At 57.5% G+C, this 16821-nt stretch overlaps 4 protein-coding genes across 4 annotated transcripts; 3 read left to right on the forward strand and 1 right to left on the reverse strand.

Moving 5' to 3' along the window:
* Positions 1–331: 331 nt before the first annotated feature.
* On the reverse strand, positions 332–3380 carry BXZ73DRAFT_83096 (uncharacterized protein; the record flags this gene model as incomplete). The annotated part of the gene is made up of 12 exons (XM_048023857.1): positions 332–413; positions 468–631; positions 698–883; positions 958–1098; positions 1153–1419; positions 1474–1557; positions 1611–1765; positions 1826–1946; positions 2003–2365; positions 2529–2989; positions 3052–3083; positions 3181–3380. 12 exons carry the CDS (start codon positions 3378–3380, stop codon positions 332–334), a joined length of 2256 nt encoding a protein of 751 aa, XP_047871139.1.
* A 702-nt stretch (positions 3381–4082) lies between these two features.
* On the forward strand, positions 4083–7238 carry BXZ73DRAFT_93522 (uncharacterized protein; the record flags this gene model as incomplete). The annotated part of the gene is made up of 5 exons (XM_048026680.1): positions 4083–4673; positions 4738–5028; positions 5080–5628; positions 5649–6828; positions 6883–7238. 5 exons carry the CDS (start codon positions 4083–4085, stop codon positions 7236–7238), a joined length of 2967 nt encoding a protein of 988 aa, XP_047871140.1.
* A 4049-nt stretch (positions 7239–11287) lies between these two features.
* Positions 11288–11817, forward strand: BXZ73DRAFT_8042 (uncharacterized protein; the record flags this gene model as incomplete). Its single annotated transcript, XM_048023276.1, has 2 exons — positions 11288–11429; positions 11471–11817. Coding segments are annotated over 2 exons (489 nt in total), but the record flags the coding sequence as incomplete, so codon positions are not given.
* Positions 11818–16049: 4232 nt separating this feature from the next.
* On the forward strand, positions 16050–16445 carry BXZ73DRAFT_83099 (uncharacterized protein; the record flags this gene model as incomplete). Its single annotated transcript, XM_048023858.1, has 1 exon — positions 16050–16445. The coding sequence occupies one exon, from the start codon at positions 16050–16052 to the stop codon at positions 16443–16445; it is 396 nt and encodes a 131-aa protein (XP_047871142.1).
* Between the last annotated feature and the right edge of the window lie 376 nt (positions 16446–16821).

The raw sequence follows: 16821 nt of genomic DNA on the forward strand, positions 1-16821 counted from the left end.
GTAGCTCAGATTGAACTACTGGTGCGCAAAGTTTCTGCAAAAAAGACTCACAGTAAGCAGCAAACACCGCATAATCAAGTTCTTGCTCGAGCAAACTTAACACCAGGATCGCACACAAGAAGCGTTACACGAAGCAAATTATGGATTGATTAGATGCGCAGTATACGTAGTATTAGTCGAAATTCAGGCAGAAATAGAGGCAAAGAGTGTGTATTATTAAGTGGGTAGAACTGGGTCTGTGAGCGTATGAGCAAGACGAGACAACGCGGACGCAAGACGAGACGACAGAGATAGACGCGATTCGGACTAGCAATTGCCGCCGTATAGGACACTAGATCGAAGAGGGCATGGCCGAGATGTCGAGAATATCATCGTCAGGCAAAGGAGCGCCTCTGAGAAGTCCTGCTCTCCCGCTGCGACATGATGTCAATAAGAATCTAAAATATAGCAAGACGGAATGGCATCACCTCGTCGCCTTGAGGAACAATGAATGCATTAGCATGTGGTATTTGTCGAGACTCTCTGCGCGGATCTTGTTGAGCCGTGCGATAGCGTCTTCGTATTTGAGCACGAATACGTTGCCATTGAAGTCCTTGATGTACGACCTCAAAAACTGCAACGAGGCGAAGACCTGTGAGAATGCGGCGTGCTAGTCAGTGTATTGCGTAAATTCCAAAGATCAATGGGAGAAATTTACGGCGGTGGCAACCAGGGCGAGCATCGGAGCAGGGATCTCTTTCTCGTCAGGCCTACTCGGGTCTGACGAGACGAGACAATCGAGCATTGAGTATCCGATACTAGTTGCGTGATCGAAGAAGGCAGTGTGCAGCACAGATGCGTAGATAGGATCCCCGAATGGTTCACCTCCATACGCAATCATGGTCTGCGAAAGCGGTGGACATTGTGACGGACATTAGCAAACACGGCACTGAGTGCCACATTTTCGAGCAAACTTACATCCAGATTGAAACGAAACATGAAGTGATCCTTTTTCAAGAGCCAATCAAGCTTCTCGACGTCACTGTGCCCGAGGTTGAATACGCCAGCTCTGAGTATAGATTTGACCCGGCCACGGAAGATCGGCACTCTCTGTGCGGCCTGAGGGTGCAGATATTCGTGAAGTGAACGCGCAGACGTGAAATTTAAACTCACAATTGAGGCAACGTTGTGAGCGTACTTCGAATCCGATTTGATCCTCTTCAGAATAGCCTTGTCGTTCTGAGCCTCAGCGCACTTGATGAGGATCCGCCGATTATACTTCTCCATGCCGTCTGGGAAGGCGTTTTTGAGCAGAAGATAATACTCGATCTGAGTGATCATCGCTTGGGCGATCGTCTGAACGCGTTGTGGTTGGTCGTTGAGGTTAAATTTGCCGCCGCTACTGCGCACAAGTTCGATGTCATCAAGGCCATCGTCGCTCTGTGCGTACACCGGTATCAGTGTAAATATCCTGTAGGAATATATGACACATACCTCAGCGTTCAGAGAGCGAGACATCTTCGCTTTCTTTGATACAGGTTCTGGTTCACTGTCAGAATTCTCGATGAACTGCGGCTCCTGTGATCAACGTCAGCATCTGAGGTGATGTAGCAGAGGCTCCGAAAGCGTACCTCGTCACTTCTGTGCCGTCGTTTAGACGAGGCGTGAGCGTTCTGTCGAGGTCGCTCGGTATCGGAGCGCTTCGCGTTGACCTTCTTCGGAGCACTAACAACTTGTCGAGGCTTTGACTGCAGCGTAGTCTTCAACGTCCGCTTGGATGGACCAGCTATGATGATTCGCCGTTAGGGAAAACACCGTGGGTCAGTCAAGACACGCGCAGACGTACCTTCATTGGTGGTTGAAGACGAACTCTTGTGGGTCTGTGGCATAGTGACATGAAACTCTGATCGCGTGGAGTAATGCAGAATGAAGTAGCTCACTGCCTTTCCCTTCTTCACTGGACGAACCTGACACAAGTTAATTCGCATGAGTTACTTCACTTCAAGTGGATAGTGCGACACACCGGTGAGGAATCAGCTTCTTCGGCGTTTTGTGTGCGCTTTCGACTCGAGGTCGAGGTGAGTTGTGAACCGTTCAAAGCGGCCGACTGAGATCTTGAGGGGCGAGGAGTGGGTTCCGCATCTAAACGAGGCCGCGAATGCCCACCATGGGTCTTCTTGGTCCGATTGCTGGCAGCCAGCTTTGGCGATGCTCCTCGCGAAGGCGTGGCAGGAGGTGGGGATGGGATATAAGATCGACGATTGAGACTCTGAGGAAACAGGTGCGAAGGAGCGGGGGACTCTGACAGGCGGGGATCTGGAGTTGTTGCGGCATTGTAGAGATAAGACTCATCTTCAGCGACGTCTGAGTTGACCAGGTGGGCAGCCTAGTATACAACAGTCAATCAAGTTGTAAGACAGTATGGAAATCATACAGGGGGAGGGTTAGAGGCCGTAGGGCCGACAAAATGAGCAGTGCGAGAGGGGCATGGGATCGGAGTCGGGACTTGGGGCAGTGCGAGATATGTAACAAGTGAAAATGGCGCTCACCTCTGCGGACAGCAACTCCTCAAGCTGCGCGTCAGACTTCACATTCAGACCATCTCCATCTTCGTTTTCTTCTCTGCCTTCCTCACTACTCTCCTCAGACTGGTCGTCGCCGGTGTCCTTCTTTCGACCTCGAGTCTGGCAACCTCCCTCATCCGAATCCGAGTCCTCATCACTGCCGCCACTTTGCTCCGAAGAATCCGACCCTTCAGGCTCGATGATCTTGACGGGCTTGCGCCGCGAAGTGTCTTGACGCTTCAATGTCGCCTTGGACGCCGAGTCCTTGTATACCTGAAGCGGAGCCTTGCCGGACTTTGCACCGGATTGAAACGGCGAAGAAGGTGTATCCTGCTGTGTTGGGTATACAATGTCGGTGTCCGAGTCTGCGTCCACATCGATGTTTGGTGCGTTATGCTTTGTATTCTTGTTGTAAGGACTGGGCTTGACTGTATTCGCACTGCTTGCTTTAGACACAAGTTATATGAGTCAGAAGACAACCGGTCGTGAGTGAGTAGCGTGGTATTACCTTGTCCCGAGTCTGACTTCTTGCTCGACTTGCTATTAGGCTTCAAAGAATCCCATACTGGTGGCATATCCATGGTCAATCGTACGGCACGTACAATGTCATACGTCCGATACATTGAGGTAAGCTCACCGCGTTTCTCTAGTGCTCGAAGTTTTGCTGGACGCGGCGCTATGACCCAGGATATTACCAAACACGGCCAGATAGTACGCAGCAGTGGGATGGCACGTACGTAGTGTCGACTCAGCGTGCTTCGGCGACTGACTCTCGATTTCCTCATTGTCAGAGCTTGGCAAAGGGGCCGTTCTGGAAGCTTTACGGCGACCTGGCATGGTTGACGACGGCGACTGCAGGTGACACGGTCGAAATTCAGCCGCAAATCGGAGGGAACGGCAGGAACGTACGTCGTGCTGTGTGTGGGGTTAAAGAAAGGATCGATGGGAGATGATGGATAGAGAAGGAGCGACGTGATAGGTGAGCGGGCACAGAAGTGGTGTTGGGGTTGTTCTGACAGAGGATTTAGACGCGAACGGGGCGAGGCAGATCCATGAAATATGCGAGAGGCTCGGCAGCCTTGGAGGCCGCTTGACCCGAGCACTAGCGGATATGTGGGTGATTCTAACTTCTTTATCCACAACCTTTCATCTGAGTTCGAATCGCCTTGCACACCCAACAGCACTGCTGTTACTACTACGCCCCTCCTCGACTACGCCCGTCGCCCATTCGCTCAGGCAGTATCACACCACTGCTCCGCTCCCCCATCAGCTCTACATCTGCCGTCGGCCTCCTCAATTGCTCCCTCGTTCTCCGTGGTGCTTCACGCTCACGCTCCGACCATGCCACAACCTGAAGCACCTGATTCCTACATCTTTTGCGAAGGCTGTGGTCGCAAATTGACCCTCAACGGGTACGGACGCCATCTTCGTACCACTCAGAGACCACAGTGTGTGGCCATTCGACATCGACAGCAAGAGGAGGATGGATTCGATGAGCAGTCGGGCCGAGATGTTCTGGCTAGTGAAGATCGCGACGACATGCAACAATCGTCGTCAGTGGCGCCGCCGTCCGGAGGAGAAGACTACGACAACGACCAACCAGAAGACGGGGTCGTCGCTGGACCTCAAGAGGTGTTCGACGAGGGTGAGGACTCCAGTGACGACTGTCCGCAGTATTACTCGGGCTCGGACGACTCGGACAGTGACACAGATGTCGAAGACTCGGCCAACCTCGAGGACGAACACGCCTGGGAGCGACCACCACCTGCCGAGTGCGAAGCCACACCCGTCAATGTCGATCAAGCTCCCGCTGAGGATCCCATCGATCCTGAATATACTCGTCTACACCGTGAAGAAGAGTGGAGACGGCGACGCGTGCGAGACGCTTTACAAGCAGCTACATATGTTGTTCCGTACCCAAGCGGCGCCTCTCAAGCTGGAGAACCCATCCAACTGTCGCGCGAGCCGACCAGCTACCACACAGCTCGCAACGGTCTTCAACAGGACGGCGACGACAAGACCAATCTATACGCCCCATTTGTCTCATTCATTGATTACGCAGTGGCCATGTGGGCGAAAATGCGCGGCCCCGGATCCACGGCGGTCACTGAGTTACTCGAAATAGACGGGGTTTGTCTATCTTATCGGTTCCGTCTTGCATATCTTCGCTAACTTCTACCTTTGTGGTGCCCAGCTCGTCTCTCAACTCGGCTTGTCGTACAAGAATTCAAGAGAGCTGAATAAGCTCATCGATAACCAGCTCTCATCGACACGCCCTCGCTTCAAGAGGCAGGAGTTCCTCATCGGTGGAGAGGTCTTTGAACTTTTCTACCGTGACGTCATTGAGTGCATACAGGCTCTGTACGGCGATCCTGAGTTCTCTGGAGTGCTTGTTTTCACACCGGAGCGACACTACACCGATGCTGATCGCAAGATCCGCGTATATTTCGATATACACACTGGAAAGTGGTGGTGGGCAACTCAGGTGAGTATTGTTCGTTGAAAATCATTCGACTTAACACTTACATGAGTGTAGGAAGCTCTTGATAGAGTCAAGCCTGGCGGCACGATCATCCCGGTGATCATCTCGTCGGACAAGACCCAGCTTACCGTCTTCGGGAACAAGACAGCCTATCCCGTCTACCTTACCATCGGCAATCTCCCGAAACACATCCGCCGCAAACCCTCTCGTCGGGGGCAAATCCTCCTCGCTTATCTCCCCACTACCAAACTCGAGCACATCACTACAAAGGCAGCACGTCGAAGAGCGCAGAACAACCTCTACCACGCGTGCATGGGACACGTGCTCAAGCCACTCGAGAAGGCCGGCGTTCATGGTGTCAACATGACTGGCGGCGACGGTATCGTCCGACGCGGACATCCGATCGTTGCCATCCACGCCGAAGACTACCCAGAGCAGCTCCTCACCACTTGCTGCATGAACGGCGACTGTCCTCGGTGCAGCATCGACCGGGACGATGTGGGGGCGACAACGGATCCTAGTCGGCCTCTTCGCGACCTCAACGCTGTGATGGATGCCCTCGCCGTCGCTGATACAGGCACGTCAACGGAGTTCGTCCCGCCTGTCAGAATATTCGCATCAAGCCAGTGCGCCGCCCATACTGGTTGAATCTACCTTTCCACAACGTTTTTCGCTCAATCACACCAGACGTTCTTCACCAGCTCCATCAAGGCGTAGTCAAGCACTTGATCTCGTGGCTGAAGATCGCCTTTGGTGAAGACGAGATTGATGCACGCTGTCGCCGCATTCCCCCCAATCACCAGATCCGCGTCTTCATGAAGGGGATCTCCGGTTTGCAACGTGTCACTGGCAAGGAGCACGCGGCGATATCCCGCTTCTTACTGGGCCTAGTTATCGGACATCCGTTGCGAGGTGGCTTTTCCCCGATTCGGCTCGTTCGAGCAGTACGCGCCATCCTCGATTTCTTATACCTCGCTCAGTATCCTGCTCACACCTCCGACACACTCGAACTCCTCAAGGACGCATTGCGTAGATTCCACGAGAACAAGTCGATCTTCATCATTCTCGCAATACGCGAGCACTTCAAGATCCCGAAGCTCCATTTCCTTGATCACTATTTCGAGCTGATACTGCTTTTCGGTACCACAGACAACTACGACACTCAACTTTTCGAACGCTTACACATCGATCTCGCTAAAGAAGCATGGCGCGCTACAAACCATAAAGACGAGTTCGTGCAAATGACGCTCTGGCTTGAGCGCCGAGAGAAGATGCAGCGGCACGCTGCGTTTGTTGCGTGGAGACTCAACGTCGAAGATACTGTCCCCCATGATCTTCGCTCACCTTCTCCATCATCCGATCCTCCGTCGTCTCCAGGGCCCCGGGTTGGTCGTCAAGGTCCGCAACCTTCAGGCCGGTCTGTATCGACTTCTTCAAAAATCTTCCTTACCAAGTGGCCGAGCGTACGAAGAGTACCCATCTCGTCTTGCGCTCAGCTCTACCAGGCCGAGTTCCTACCCGACGCTCTCGCACGCTTTGTTGTATCCTTCCGATATCCCGATCTCACCAATGCGGAGGTCGAGAGCCAATCCTCCGCTGTTCACCTGCCTTTCAACGCCGTCCCGGTGTACCACAAGATCAAGTTTATTCTTCCCTCGCCTCAGAAGATGGGTATCCCAGAGGGCGACGTTCACGACACTGTGCACGCCCGTCCGGAGCGGAAGGATGCGCGAGGGAGGTTGGTTCCCGCTCGTTTCGACACCGTCTTAGTCAAGGAGGATGAAAATGCTCAGGGGATTCATAGTAAGTCGTATCAAACATTGTTTGGACTCGTTATAACTGTTCTTTTTCATCTAGAATATCGTGTCGGACGCGTTCGACTGATATTTTCCATTCCAAAAGCGGCCAATCAAGTCCTTTTCCCTCGTCTTGTACCCCCTCAACACCTTGCATACATAGAGTGGTTTACCGCCTTTCGAGACAAGGATCCTGACCATGGTCTTTACCGAGTCAGGCGATGTAGAAACCGTGCGGGAGATCGCCTAGCAAGCGTCATCCCGGTTGCTGATATCCACAGAAGTTGTCATTTATTCCCCGTTTTCGGCGGATCCGTTGCTCCTAGAGATTGGACCAGTAGCACAGTCCTCGATCGATGCGATATATTCTATGTAAACATCTTCAGCGATCAACATATGTACATGACTGCCCTATAAACTCGATTCATTCCATCCGCATTGACGTCTGAAGTTCCCTGCCATCGAGACTCTGTGGGCGTCTCGCGGCGCGCGCAACTTGCGTCCCACTTCCATGCACCACCTCTTGCTTGGCTCCCCTTCCTATCTGTCCTTCCACTTTTCTGGATATCTCTCTCCCCGTCCTCCTCTCCATCGTCCTCCCTACGAAAACATCCAATCAAATTCAGGAGGTCCCCTATGTCACCTGGCAGGTGGCCCACACTCGTCGAAATCATCCGCTGGTATGTCATGCCATCCGCCCTCTGCATACAGTAACTGGCTTCGCTGCGACCACCGGACTCACTCGCCGACCCCGCGCTGCTATGGACCATGGCGAATTCTGTCACCACCGCGCTCGGCGCCGCGAACATCCCCCTGTACGTCTGCATACATATACACCTACCACTGCAAGCGCAAGAGCATCGCCAACACCCGCTTGCGGGGGTGCACTTCTCCCATCCTCCCTGGACTCCTTGCATCCGGTCCTCCCCTCGTTGCCCGGGTCCACACCTACGGCCGCGACAGACGCGATGCTCGCTGCGGAGAATCCTCTCGCCCTACTCGCACTCTTCCTAGTACTCCCGTTCATCAAGCCTCTTCCACCACATTACAGGAGCTCGCCAAGGTGCGAAGAACACTTGCTTTGTGTTCATGGTATGTCGCCATCGTGTGATCAAGTCTGTATCGCTCACCAATGTGTCCAGATGCGAGTATCCTGGAGCACCCTCAAGTCTCCCACCTCTCAATACACCCTCGCAATCATCGCATACCCTCCACCCCGTGATCCCCACCGAAGGTACCCAATCCTCTGGCTTCAGCATCTCCCACCTCGCCTAGCTTAGGCTGTGAGTCCTTCTTTTTCCAGCGAGCCCTTTCGCGTCGTGAGGCGTGCCGTCGTCTTCGACCAACGTCGCGATTACTGCCGCCCTTGACTCAGAAGTCGCTCCCTAGTCTCGGACTTCGACTCCTCGCCGATCCCGGCTTCTCTCGCCACGCAAGCGCAGCTGTTTCGAAGCTCTCGTCAGAGGCTTCCCGACAAGTACTTACACGTCGCGATCGGTGCGCAAGTGTTTCTCCCCCCTGTCCCTCCTCCAACCGACTGTCACCCCGTCCCTCTGCAAGTTCGCCACCGTCCGCCGCCCGTCCGGGTTTGTTTCGTGCGCGCTTTCCCCCTCTTTCCGACGAGCCCACCCGTCACGCGATCCGCCCCGCCGTTGTCCCGCTGTGCGTCGTCTTGTACGACAGAAGAGCGCCCCTTGCGCCGCCGACTTGACGCTCCCGTCTCTCGACGGTTCGGAGCTCGTTTGCGGCGTGGGCGGGTTCGTTTTCTTCTCGTCGTCAAGCCCTTTCGGACACACCCTTCCGTGCGCCGGTATGCCAAGTTCATCTCCTGCGACAGCCGCCGCATCATCGTCCTTGTTCATGCTGTCTGGCCACCACCGTTTCGACCACCACCACCACCACCACCACCACCACCCATCCCGTCCGTCCGACATGCGGTTTGGATGCAAGATCGCCCTCGTCGCCCCTTTTGATTACGCTCGTCACCGTCTTACACGCCACGCTCATTCGTCCGCTGTGCGCTGCGCAAGAGCGCTTCCCGCTAACGCCCCGTTCCCCCACCTTCTGGTGCTCGATCTCGCCCGTCTCGCCGCTGTAGAAGATGTCGCCAGGACCGCTCGACGCGTGTCGTCAAGACCTTTCGAACGCGCGGCCGGCCATAGGATTCGGAGAGGATTTGCGTTGGTGGTGTCGGGATCTGCGTATGTCCACCTCGCCTTCTCCCTTCCTCCGGCGTCCCCCAGTCCCGCCCTCGCTTCTCTCTCGTCCCATGTCCATTCACCGCACAATTCGGCGCGTAGGCGCACGTCGACCTCCCCATTCGAACGCCGCTTTGCGCGCCGCGATCCGCTCGCTCCACGAACTCCGGCAAGACGTCCTCCGATCTGCGCGCTGTGCTTCCTCCTCTACACGCCGCCGACTTTGCCACGCCGTACCGCCACCCTACCCGTGCCATTCACGCTCATGAGGGGCGGGTTCAATGCCGCTCAAGCGTGCCTTTCCAATGCACTGTCTCGCTCCGCGTTGACCCCACGTTACTCACCTCGCCCCCGCCTCCCCCCTGCGCCCCCCGCACCACCTGTCTGGCCCTGGTCAACCACCTCGCCCCTGTAACTCGTGCGTCACCCACGTCTCCCGCGCCACCCACGCACAGGTGGAGCATGTCGTCTTTGTTTCAGGTGATGAGTGCGATGCGCTGCTGCTGGAGCACATGTGTGGCACTGGGTTAGTGATCTTTGAGACGCGGAATGTACGCTCGCACGCGACTCGACCCATTTTCTAACGCTGTCTACATTGTGAAGTTGTTACCTCATGTTTGAAGCTTGACCTAATATATTTTTGTGTATGCCGAGACTTGCCTGATAAGAGACTATTAGCACCACTAGAGCACACCTTGCACACGACAATATGATTGGCATGTGTTAGAACTACACAAGGGTGTTGTATGCACTGATTAGAACTAAATGAGCATGGATTTGCAGATGAGTGCAAATTATCGCCCTATTATCTGTGTTAGAGCGTGTGTTAGAGCCATAAGCGCTAATATGCAAGTGAGGGTTTTCCTGATGTGACCTTATCTCCAACAGGTTATGAGCCCTGCTTCCAAGCAATAAACCAGAAACCAGCTGCACCGAAACCCCCTCGATACAAAGAACCATGTCAGACGCCAAGACCCGCTACTCTATCCCGAAACTAATCGCCAACGGCTCCAACTGGGTCGTGTACAAAGACAAATTCCTGGCAGTGTCCGGAGCGAAGGGCCTGACGAGGTACATCAACGGTACCGTCTGCATTCCGCCTCGTCCTATCCCTTTCTCCCGCGTCAATCCCCACATACCCCCGTCCTCGTCCACGACCCCACCGGGCTCCCCGAGCGGCGCCCCACCCCCCACAACGACCGCACCAATCAAGGACATGTACTCTCACCTTGACGACGAAACGTACCTCAGGTTCGCTGAGGCTGTGGACAAGAACTACGACACATGGGTCCAGAAAGAAGCGGACGCGCGCACGCTGCTTTACGAGAGCATTCCCGATGAAGTGTACATCAACATCCGCGCGCAACCGTCCACGGCAGACGCTTGGTCCGCCATCATCCGCTCGTTCGAGGGGAAGTCCATCATGTACCAGAACAGCCTCCGCACTCAAATGCAGAACATGAAGTGCACGCCCGACGGCAACCTCCGCGAGCACCTCGCGACGCTCGCGCAGGCGCGCGAAACCCTCAGCAGCTACGATAACACCCTCTCGGACAAAGAGTACAGCGCGATGATCATTGCGAGCCTCCCCGAGATCTACCACGGCCGCGTCAATTCACTCGTCGACGCCGCGCGTGTCACGAACCACACTCTGGGAGTCGACATCCTGATCCACACGCTCGAAGAAGAATACGACCGACGTGCCGAGGCGCGCGCATCGGGCGAGTCCGCTCTCACAACCGGGGCCGGCAGGCCCATCCACAAGTGTTTCAATTGCGGACGACCGGGTCACGTGCAGAAGCACTGCCGCGCACCGGGTGGCGCGATGGAGGGGCAGCCGTGGCCAAAGGCAAAGGGGGGCAACGGTGGCAACAACAATGGCGGCAACAACAGAGGCACTGGTGGGAGCGGCACGGGCACGGGCACGACCACCAACAACACTGGAGGTGGTGCGGGGTCAGGCAACATCGTCAAGAAGAACGCGGTGGCTTTCGTCGCGCTACAGAACATCGCGGGCGTAGCGCTCGCAGCACGCCCCGGTGAGTACATCGAAGTGTACGACAGTGGAGCGTCGGCCCACATCTCACCCTATCGCCATCGCTTCTTCAATTCCACGACCTCGTCCCCGTGCGACCCATCACAGCTGCCAACGGGGACACCTTTGACGCCGTGGGAGAAGGCGACATGGAAGTCTGCGTGCTCGACGTGGACGGACTACCAACCACCATCACCCTGCGCGACGTCCTATACGCACCTGGCATCGGGTTCTCTCTAGTCTCCATCTGCAAGGCCGACGAGGTGGGTTACTCCGCCATTTTCGCGCACGGGGAGTGCCAGCTGCAGTCGCGCGAGACCGGCGACGTCGTCGCGCGCATCCCATCCTATCACGGACTCTATCAGATTGTATCTTGTTTCGCCGATGAACACGGAGATACAGCCACCCCACACCAGGCACCAACGACGAAATGGCGCTGAGCACGCGCCCGGCCAAGCACGGGCCGCTCACCATCAGCGTGATGGATCTCCACCGCACCATGGGACATATCTCGCTGCGCACCGCCCGCGACATGGTCAAGCGCGGTCACACGGACGGCATCGCGCTGTCGGATGCGGACATCTTGGCACAATGCAAGACCTGTGTCCAGGCGAAGCTCACACACAAGGCGATCCCAGACACCGCGCATGGGAGCGCGCATGACATCCCCGTGACGGCCTACGGCGACAAACTGCACTCCGACGTCTGGGATGCCGGTGAGGCTTCCCTTGGGGGCGACCACAAAGCCGTTGTCTTCATCGACGACCACACTGGCTGGGTGCACGCTACAACGCTGAAGTCCACGTCCGGCACATACCAAGCTTACCTTGACCTGGAGGCAGAGCTCAAGACGCAGCGTGGGATCACGCCAAAGTGGCTGCACTCCGACAACGGGCCCGAGTTCCTCGGGCTCCGCCTGCACCTCGCAGAGGCTGGGACGCACTGGTCAGCCTCCCAGCCGCATACCCCAGCCCAGAACGGACGCGCTGAGCGCAGTCTCCGCACACTCCGCGAGCGCGTCGCGGCGATGCTCTTGGACTCCAGGTTGCCGTTCACAATGTGGGCGTTCGCGTTCCGTTACGCCGCGTTCTTGCACAACCGCACAGCGCGCGGCGGGCCGTCCCCGTATGAGCAGCGCTTCGGTACTCCCCCGTTCCTCGGTGGCCTACGCCCGTTCGGCGAGCGGATGTGTATATACATCGAACACACACGCAAGTTGGCCCCCAACACAGAGGACGCGCGCTTCGTCGGGATGAGCACGCACCATAAAGACTCCGCTCTGGCGTACGTCCCGCGAAAGCACAAAGTCGTACTCGCGCGCTCCTATGTTTGGGACAGTGGGAAGGCACTGGGGCGCCCGAACCGAGTTTCGATGACGCGGAGATCTCAGGACATGCCCACGATGGGAGCGAGGGGCGCGGATTGAGGACGTCGCGGACGACGCTCCCACCGCAGGCGCATGTGACGAGGAGATAGCCAAGCAGGGAGAGCACGAGCAGGAGGCACAGGAGCAGGGGCGCAGGAGCAGGGGGCGCGCGAGCAGGGGCGCGCGGACACGAAGAGGACGATGAAGGCGGAGGGGAGGAACAGGAGCGAGAGGACGAACAGCAGGAGGAACTCGAGGTGGTAGAGGAGGCGCCAGCCAAGGTTGAAGGAAGCACTGGGTCACGGACACCGCGTACGGCAGCCCTCGCGCTGGCTGCGCGACATCCAGGACGGAGTCGGGACGACGGATGGACGAGCACGCGCCCACACGGCACACGCGAAGGACATCATGGGAGATCTTGTCGCGCTTGCCAGCGTCATCCCGGAAGCCACTAATGCACCACAGCCCGAGGTTACCTCCTTGGACGAAGCGTACCGCTGGGCCGCGCACTACGCACTTGGTCTAGTCCAGCTCAGCGACGATCCGAAGAACTTACGCGAAGCACAAGCGTCGCCGTACTGGGGACAATGGGAGCAGGCGAGATGGACAACCTTCGGCGCCACAAAGTCTTCTGGGTTGTCGACTGCCCACCCGACGCCAACGTCATCGACACCACGCAGGTCTTCCACCAGAAGCTTGATGCCGAAGGGATGATCAAGGAGTTCAAGGTACGGGTCGTCGCTCGAGGATTCCAGCAGTGGGAATACCACGAGACCTTCTCGCCCACCGCGAAGCCAGCCACCATCCGCCTCATGTGCGCGCTTGCCGCGCGTAATGGATGGCCCCTCCTCCAGCTTGACGTCCGGAGCGCGTATCTCCTTGCACCACTCGATACCCCCGTCTACGTCCGACCACCCCCAGGCATGCTCGCGCCAGGCGACGAGGGGAAGGTGTGGGTTCTAGACCGCGCGCTTTACGGGCTTCCGCAATCGGGCCTCGCGTGGTACGTGAAGTTCAGCGGCGACCTCCGGAAGCTTGGGTTCACCCGCAGCGAGCGCGACCACTCGCTGTTCACCAAAGGGGAGGCGCAGGTGCGCGTCATGCTCGCGACCATCGTGGACGACATGTTCGCGACTGGACCGCCGGAGCTGCTCGAACCTTTTCGTGCTGCGATCAAGGAGCTTTACGATGTGAAGGATATGGGCGAGCCGGAATTCGTCGTTGGTATCGAGGTCCACAGGACGCGCGAGCCGGAGCCCGACCTCATCTATTTGTCCCAGCGCGCGGCGATCGACGCTCTCGTGCGCACCCTCGGCCTCGTAGGCGCCAATAGCCTGTCCACGCCATGGCTCTCGGGCACCGTCCTGTCCAAGGACCAGTGCCCTACAACCGACGCCGGGATCGCGGAGATGAAGAGATACCCATACCGCGAAGGCGTAGGCGCGGCCATGCACATCGCGGTCACTACCCGCCCCGACATCGTGTTCACTGTACAACAGCTCTCCCGTTTCATGTCCAACCCCGGGCGCGCGCACTGGGAGGCTTTGAAGCGCCTTGGCCGGTATCTTATCGGCTCTCGGGAACTTGCGCTAGTATATGGGCGTAACCGCGAAGGTCTGGCCGGCTTCACCGACGCGAGCTGGGGCACTGGAGACGACACCCGGCACTCGGTATGCGGATACATCTTCACCCTGGATGGCGGCGCCGTATCGTGGTCTGCCAAGTGCCAGGCCGTCGTCGCGCTATCGACTACGGAATCGGAATACATCGGCCTGACGCACGCAAGCAAGGAGGCCGTCTGGTTGCGCGGACTGCTCATAGAGGCGTACGACACGACGTTCGAGGACTACCCTATGCAGCTGTACAGCGACAGTATCTCTGCGCTCGACCTCGCCAAGAACAACGCCTATCACTCGCGCACCAAACATATCGACCTACGCTATCACTACATCCGCGAACGGGTCGAGGCGAAGGACATCGCGCTCGGGTATCGACGCACGGAGGACATGCCGGCGGATGTGTTCACGAAGGGTTTGGGGCGCAAGCGCATGGACCACCTCGCCGAGATCTACGGTCTGGTCCCTCTGCCGCGCTGAGGGGGCGTGTTGTGGTCGTCGCGCGTGCGCTACACGCGCGTAGCGGAATGGGTCAGCGCGTCCTCGGGGCGGCTGACGGGCCGGGCCGGGGAGGACCGGCCATGGACTTTGATGACTGGCTTAGGACTAATGAGCGCTCGCGTGGCCTGGGCGCGCGAGCGTCGATCGCTCCCGTTTGGAGAGTCCCCGCACCAGATATACTGGTGGGGGCTCGTCCGGCTTCCTCACGCATCTTGCTGCTACCCGCGCGCGTGAGGAAGCTGGTACGTCTCTCACTATATGACTATGTATGACTGTGCACTCACATGGCATGTACTATGGCAGACCTTATCGTCTGCCAGGTGAATATACTCACGCATCTTGCTGCTACCCGCGCGCGTGAGGAAGCTGACCTTATCGTCTGCCAGACGCTCGCCGTGTATCGTCGCTATATCTCCAACAAAGAGGTCGAGATGAGGGCTAGGATACGAAGTGCAAGTGCTAAGTGAGGGCGCGACACGGGCGCTTAAGTGCGGGAACGACCTTCCAATATAGTAACAGGCAGAGAAAAGGCAGAGAAAAGGCGAAAAATAATACATAGGGCGAGTCCAGAGTCCGTTCCACGACACTCAGCGGCCGCAATGCGAGGGAGGAGGGATTGAGCTCACCTGCGCTCTTGGGCAGCAAGGCAGCACAGGTATCACCGCGAAGGAGCAGGTATGCCATGAGTAGGAGACAGGGTCCCAACAAGAGACGAGACCTGAACAAAACGCAGCGCGACTAGTCGCCGTCTGCCAGCACTGTCTGCGCGCGATGCCAGGGAGGAGGGATTGCGCTCGCCTGCGCTATTTGGCAGCAAGGCGGCGGGGGCTCGCCTGCGCCCTTTGGCAGCACGGCGGCGGGGAGGTGGGGACGCACCGTGAACCACCAGGAGTTCATGAAGCAGCGTCGAACATGGACGCAGTTGCCCACGTCACCCACCTCGCCTGTCTCGCCATCGCCCACCTTGCCTGCATCTCCAGCGTCCCCCGCGTCACCCCCACGCCGCCCGTCTCGCCGTGCGTCACCTGCATCACCCACCTTGCCCCGCGTCACCCCCGCACCACCTGCACCACCTGGCTGGCCCCTCGTCACCCACCTCACCCCCTTAACCGTGCGTTGCTCACCTCTCCCGCGTCGCCCATGCACATTGTTTCCAACCCACCCTCTCACCATAGATCACGAGCGCGAGCGCGCCCCCGGTGCCACATGCCAAAGTCTCGCGCATGCTGTGATACGCACCTGCGGCGGAGGTCGACCGCATGGAGGCCCTCCTCCACACATTCTCCTTCCAACACGAACCCAACGACCCCCGAGGACGGCGGCGGCGGCGGCGCGCAGTACGGCGTGGTGAGCGTGAAGGGTGAAGGGCTCTTGGGCAAGCGTGTGGACGGCGATGACGCGGGTGGCTCAGTCGATGGTGGGGTCACCCCTGCGTGACGAGGATTCTGGGTTGCGGATGTATAGGCAAGCCCGCAAACACGTCCTTTATTCAAGCCGCGTGTGTGTCGCTGCATGGCCCGGCCTGGCCCACGGATGGATGCGTGCGCATTCCCCGCCCTCGCCGCGCCGCCGCTCGCGGATGGGACCCCGCACGTCGCCGCGTTCGAGTGCACGGTGCCCCATCGGTGGGTCACGTTCGGGGACGCGGACCTCGAGGTGCTCGTGCGCGCCTGGCTCGCGTGCGCCTGGTTCGCGCTCACCCGGCTGCTTGTCCGGCACTCCTCCTTCCTGGACTACTCGGAGTCGTCGTCTCCGGCTACCCAACCTGGGCCGGGGTTGTGCACGTGCTTGTGCATCGAGAGTGAGCCGGACGCGATGGCGCGTACTTGTGGCACACGTGGAGGGGTGAACGTCAGTGCAACGGGTGGGGGGAGATGTGGAGAGCAATTCTCGGGCCACAATTTTTGATGCATCCTCCGCTGGAACTCAACCCATGTGTTCTAATGTCGTCCATATTGTTGAATATTCATCTATCTTTTGAACTATCGTATCTTTGTGTGTGCAGAGACTTGCCCAATAAGAGATTATTAGCACAACTTGAGCCCACCTTGAAACAGTCTCGCACACAATGCTATGATTTGCAAAAGTTAGAACTACATTAGCACTAATCTGCAGATGAGCACCAATTATTGCTCCATTATCTGTGTTAGACTGTGTGTTAGAGCAATAAGTGCTAATATGCAAGTGAGGGTTTTCCTGATGAGCACAGCGCCTGCGCGAGTGAGCACTCCTACTGCCTGTGTACAGCATCTTGCACAGATGGGGGTTGTGTGATAGTCGTGTG

The sequence above is a fragment of the Epithele typhae genome, assembly GCF_022376455.1.
Source record: "Epithele typhae strain CBS 203.58 chromosome Unknown BXZ73scaffold_159, whole genome shotgun sequence".
Taxonomy (NCBI): domain Eukaryota; kingdom Fungi; phylum Basidiomycota; class Agaricomycetes; order Polyporales; family Epitheliaceae; genus Epithele; species Epithele typhae.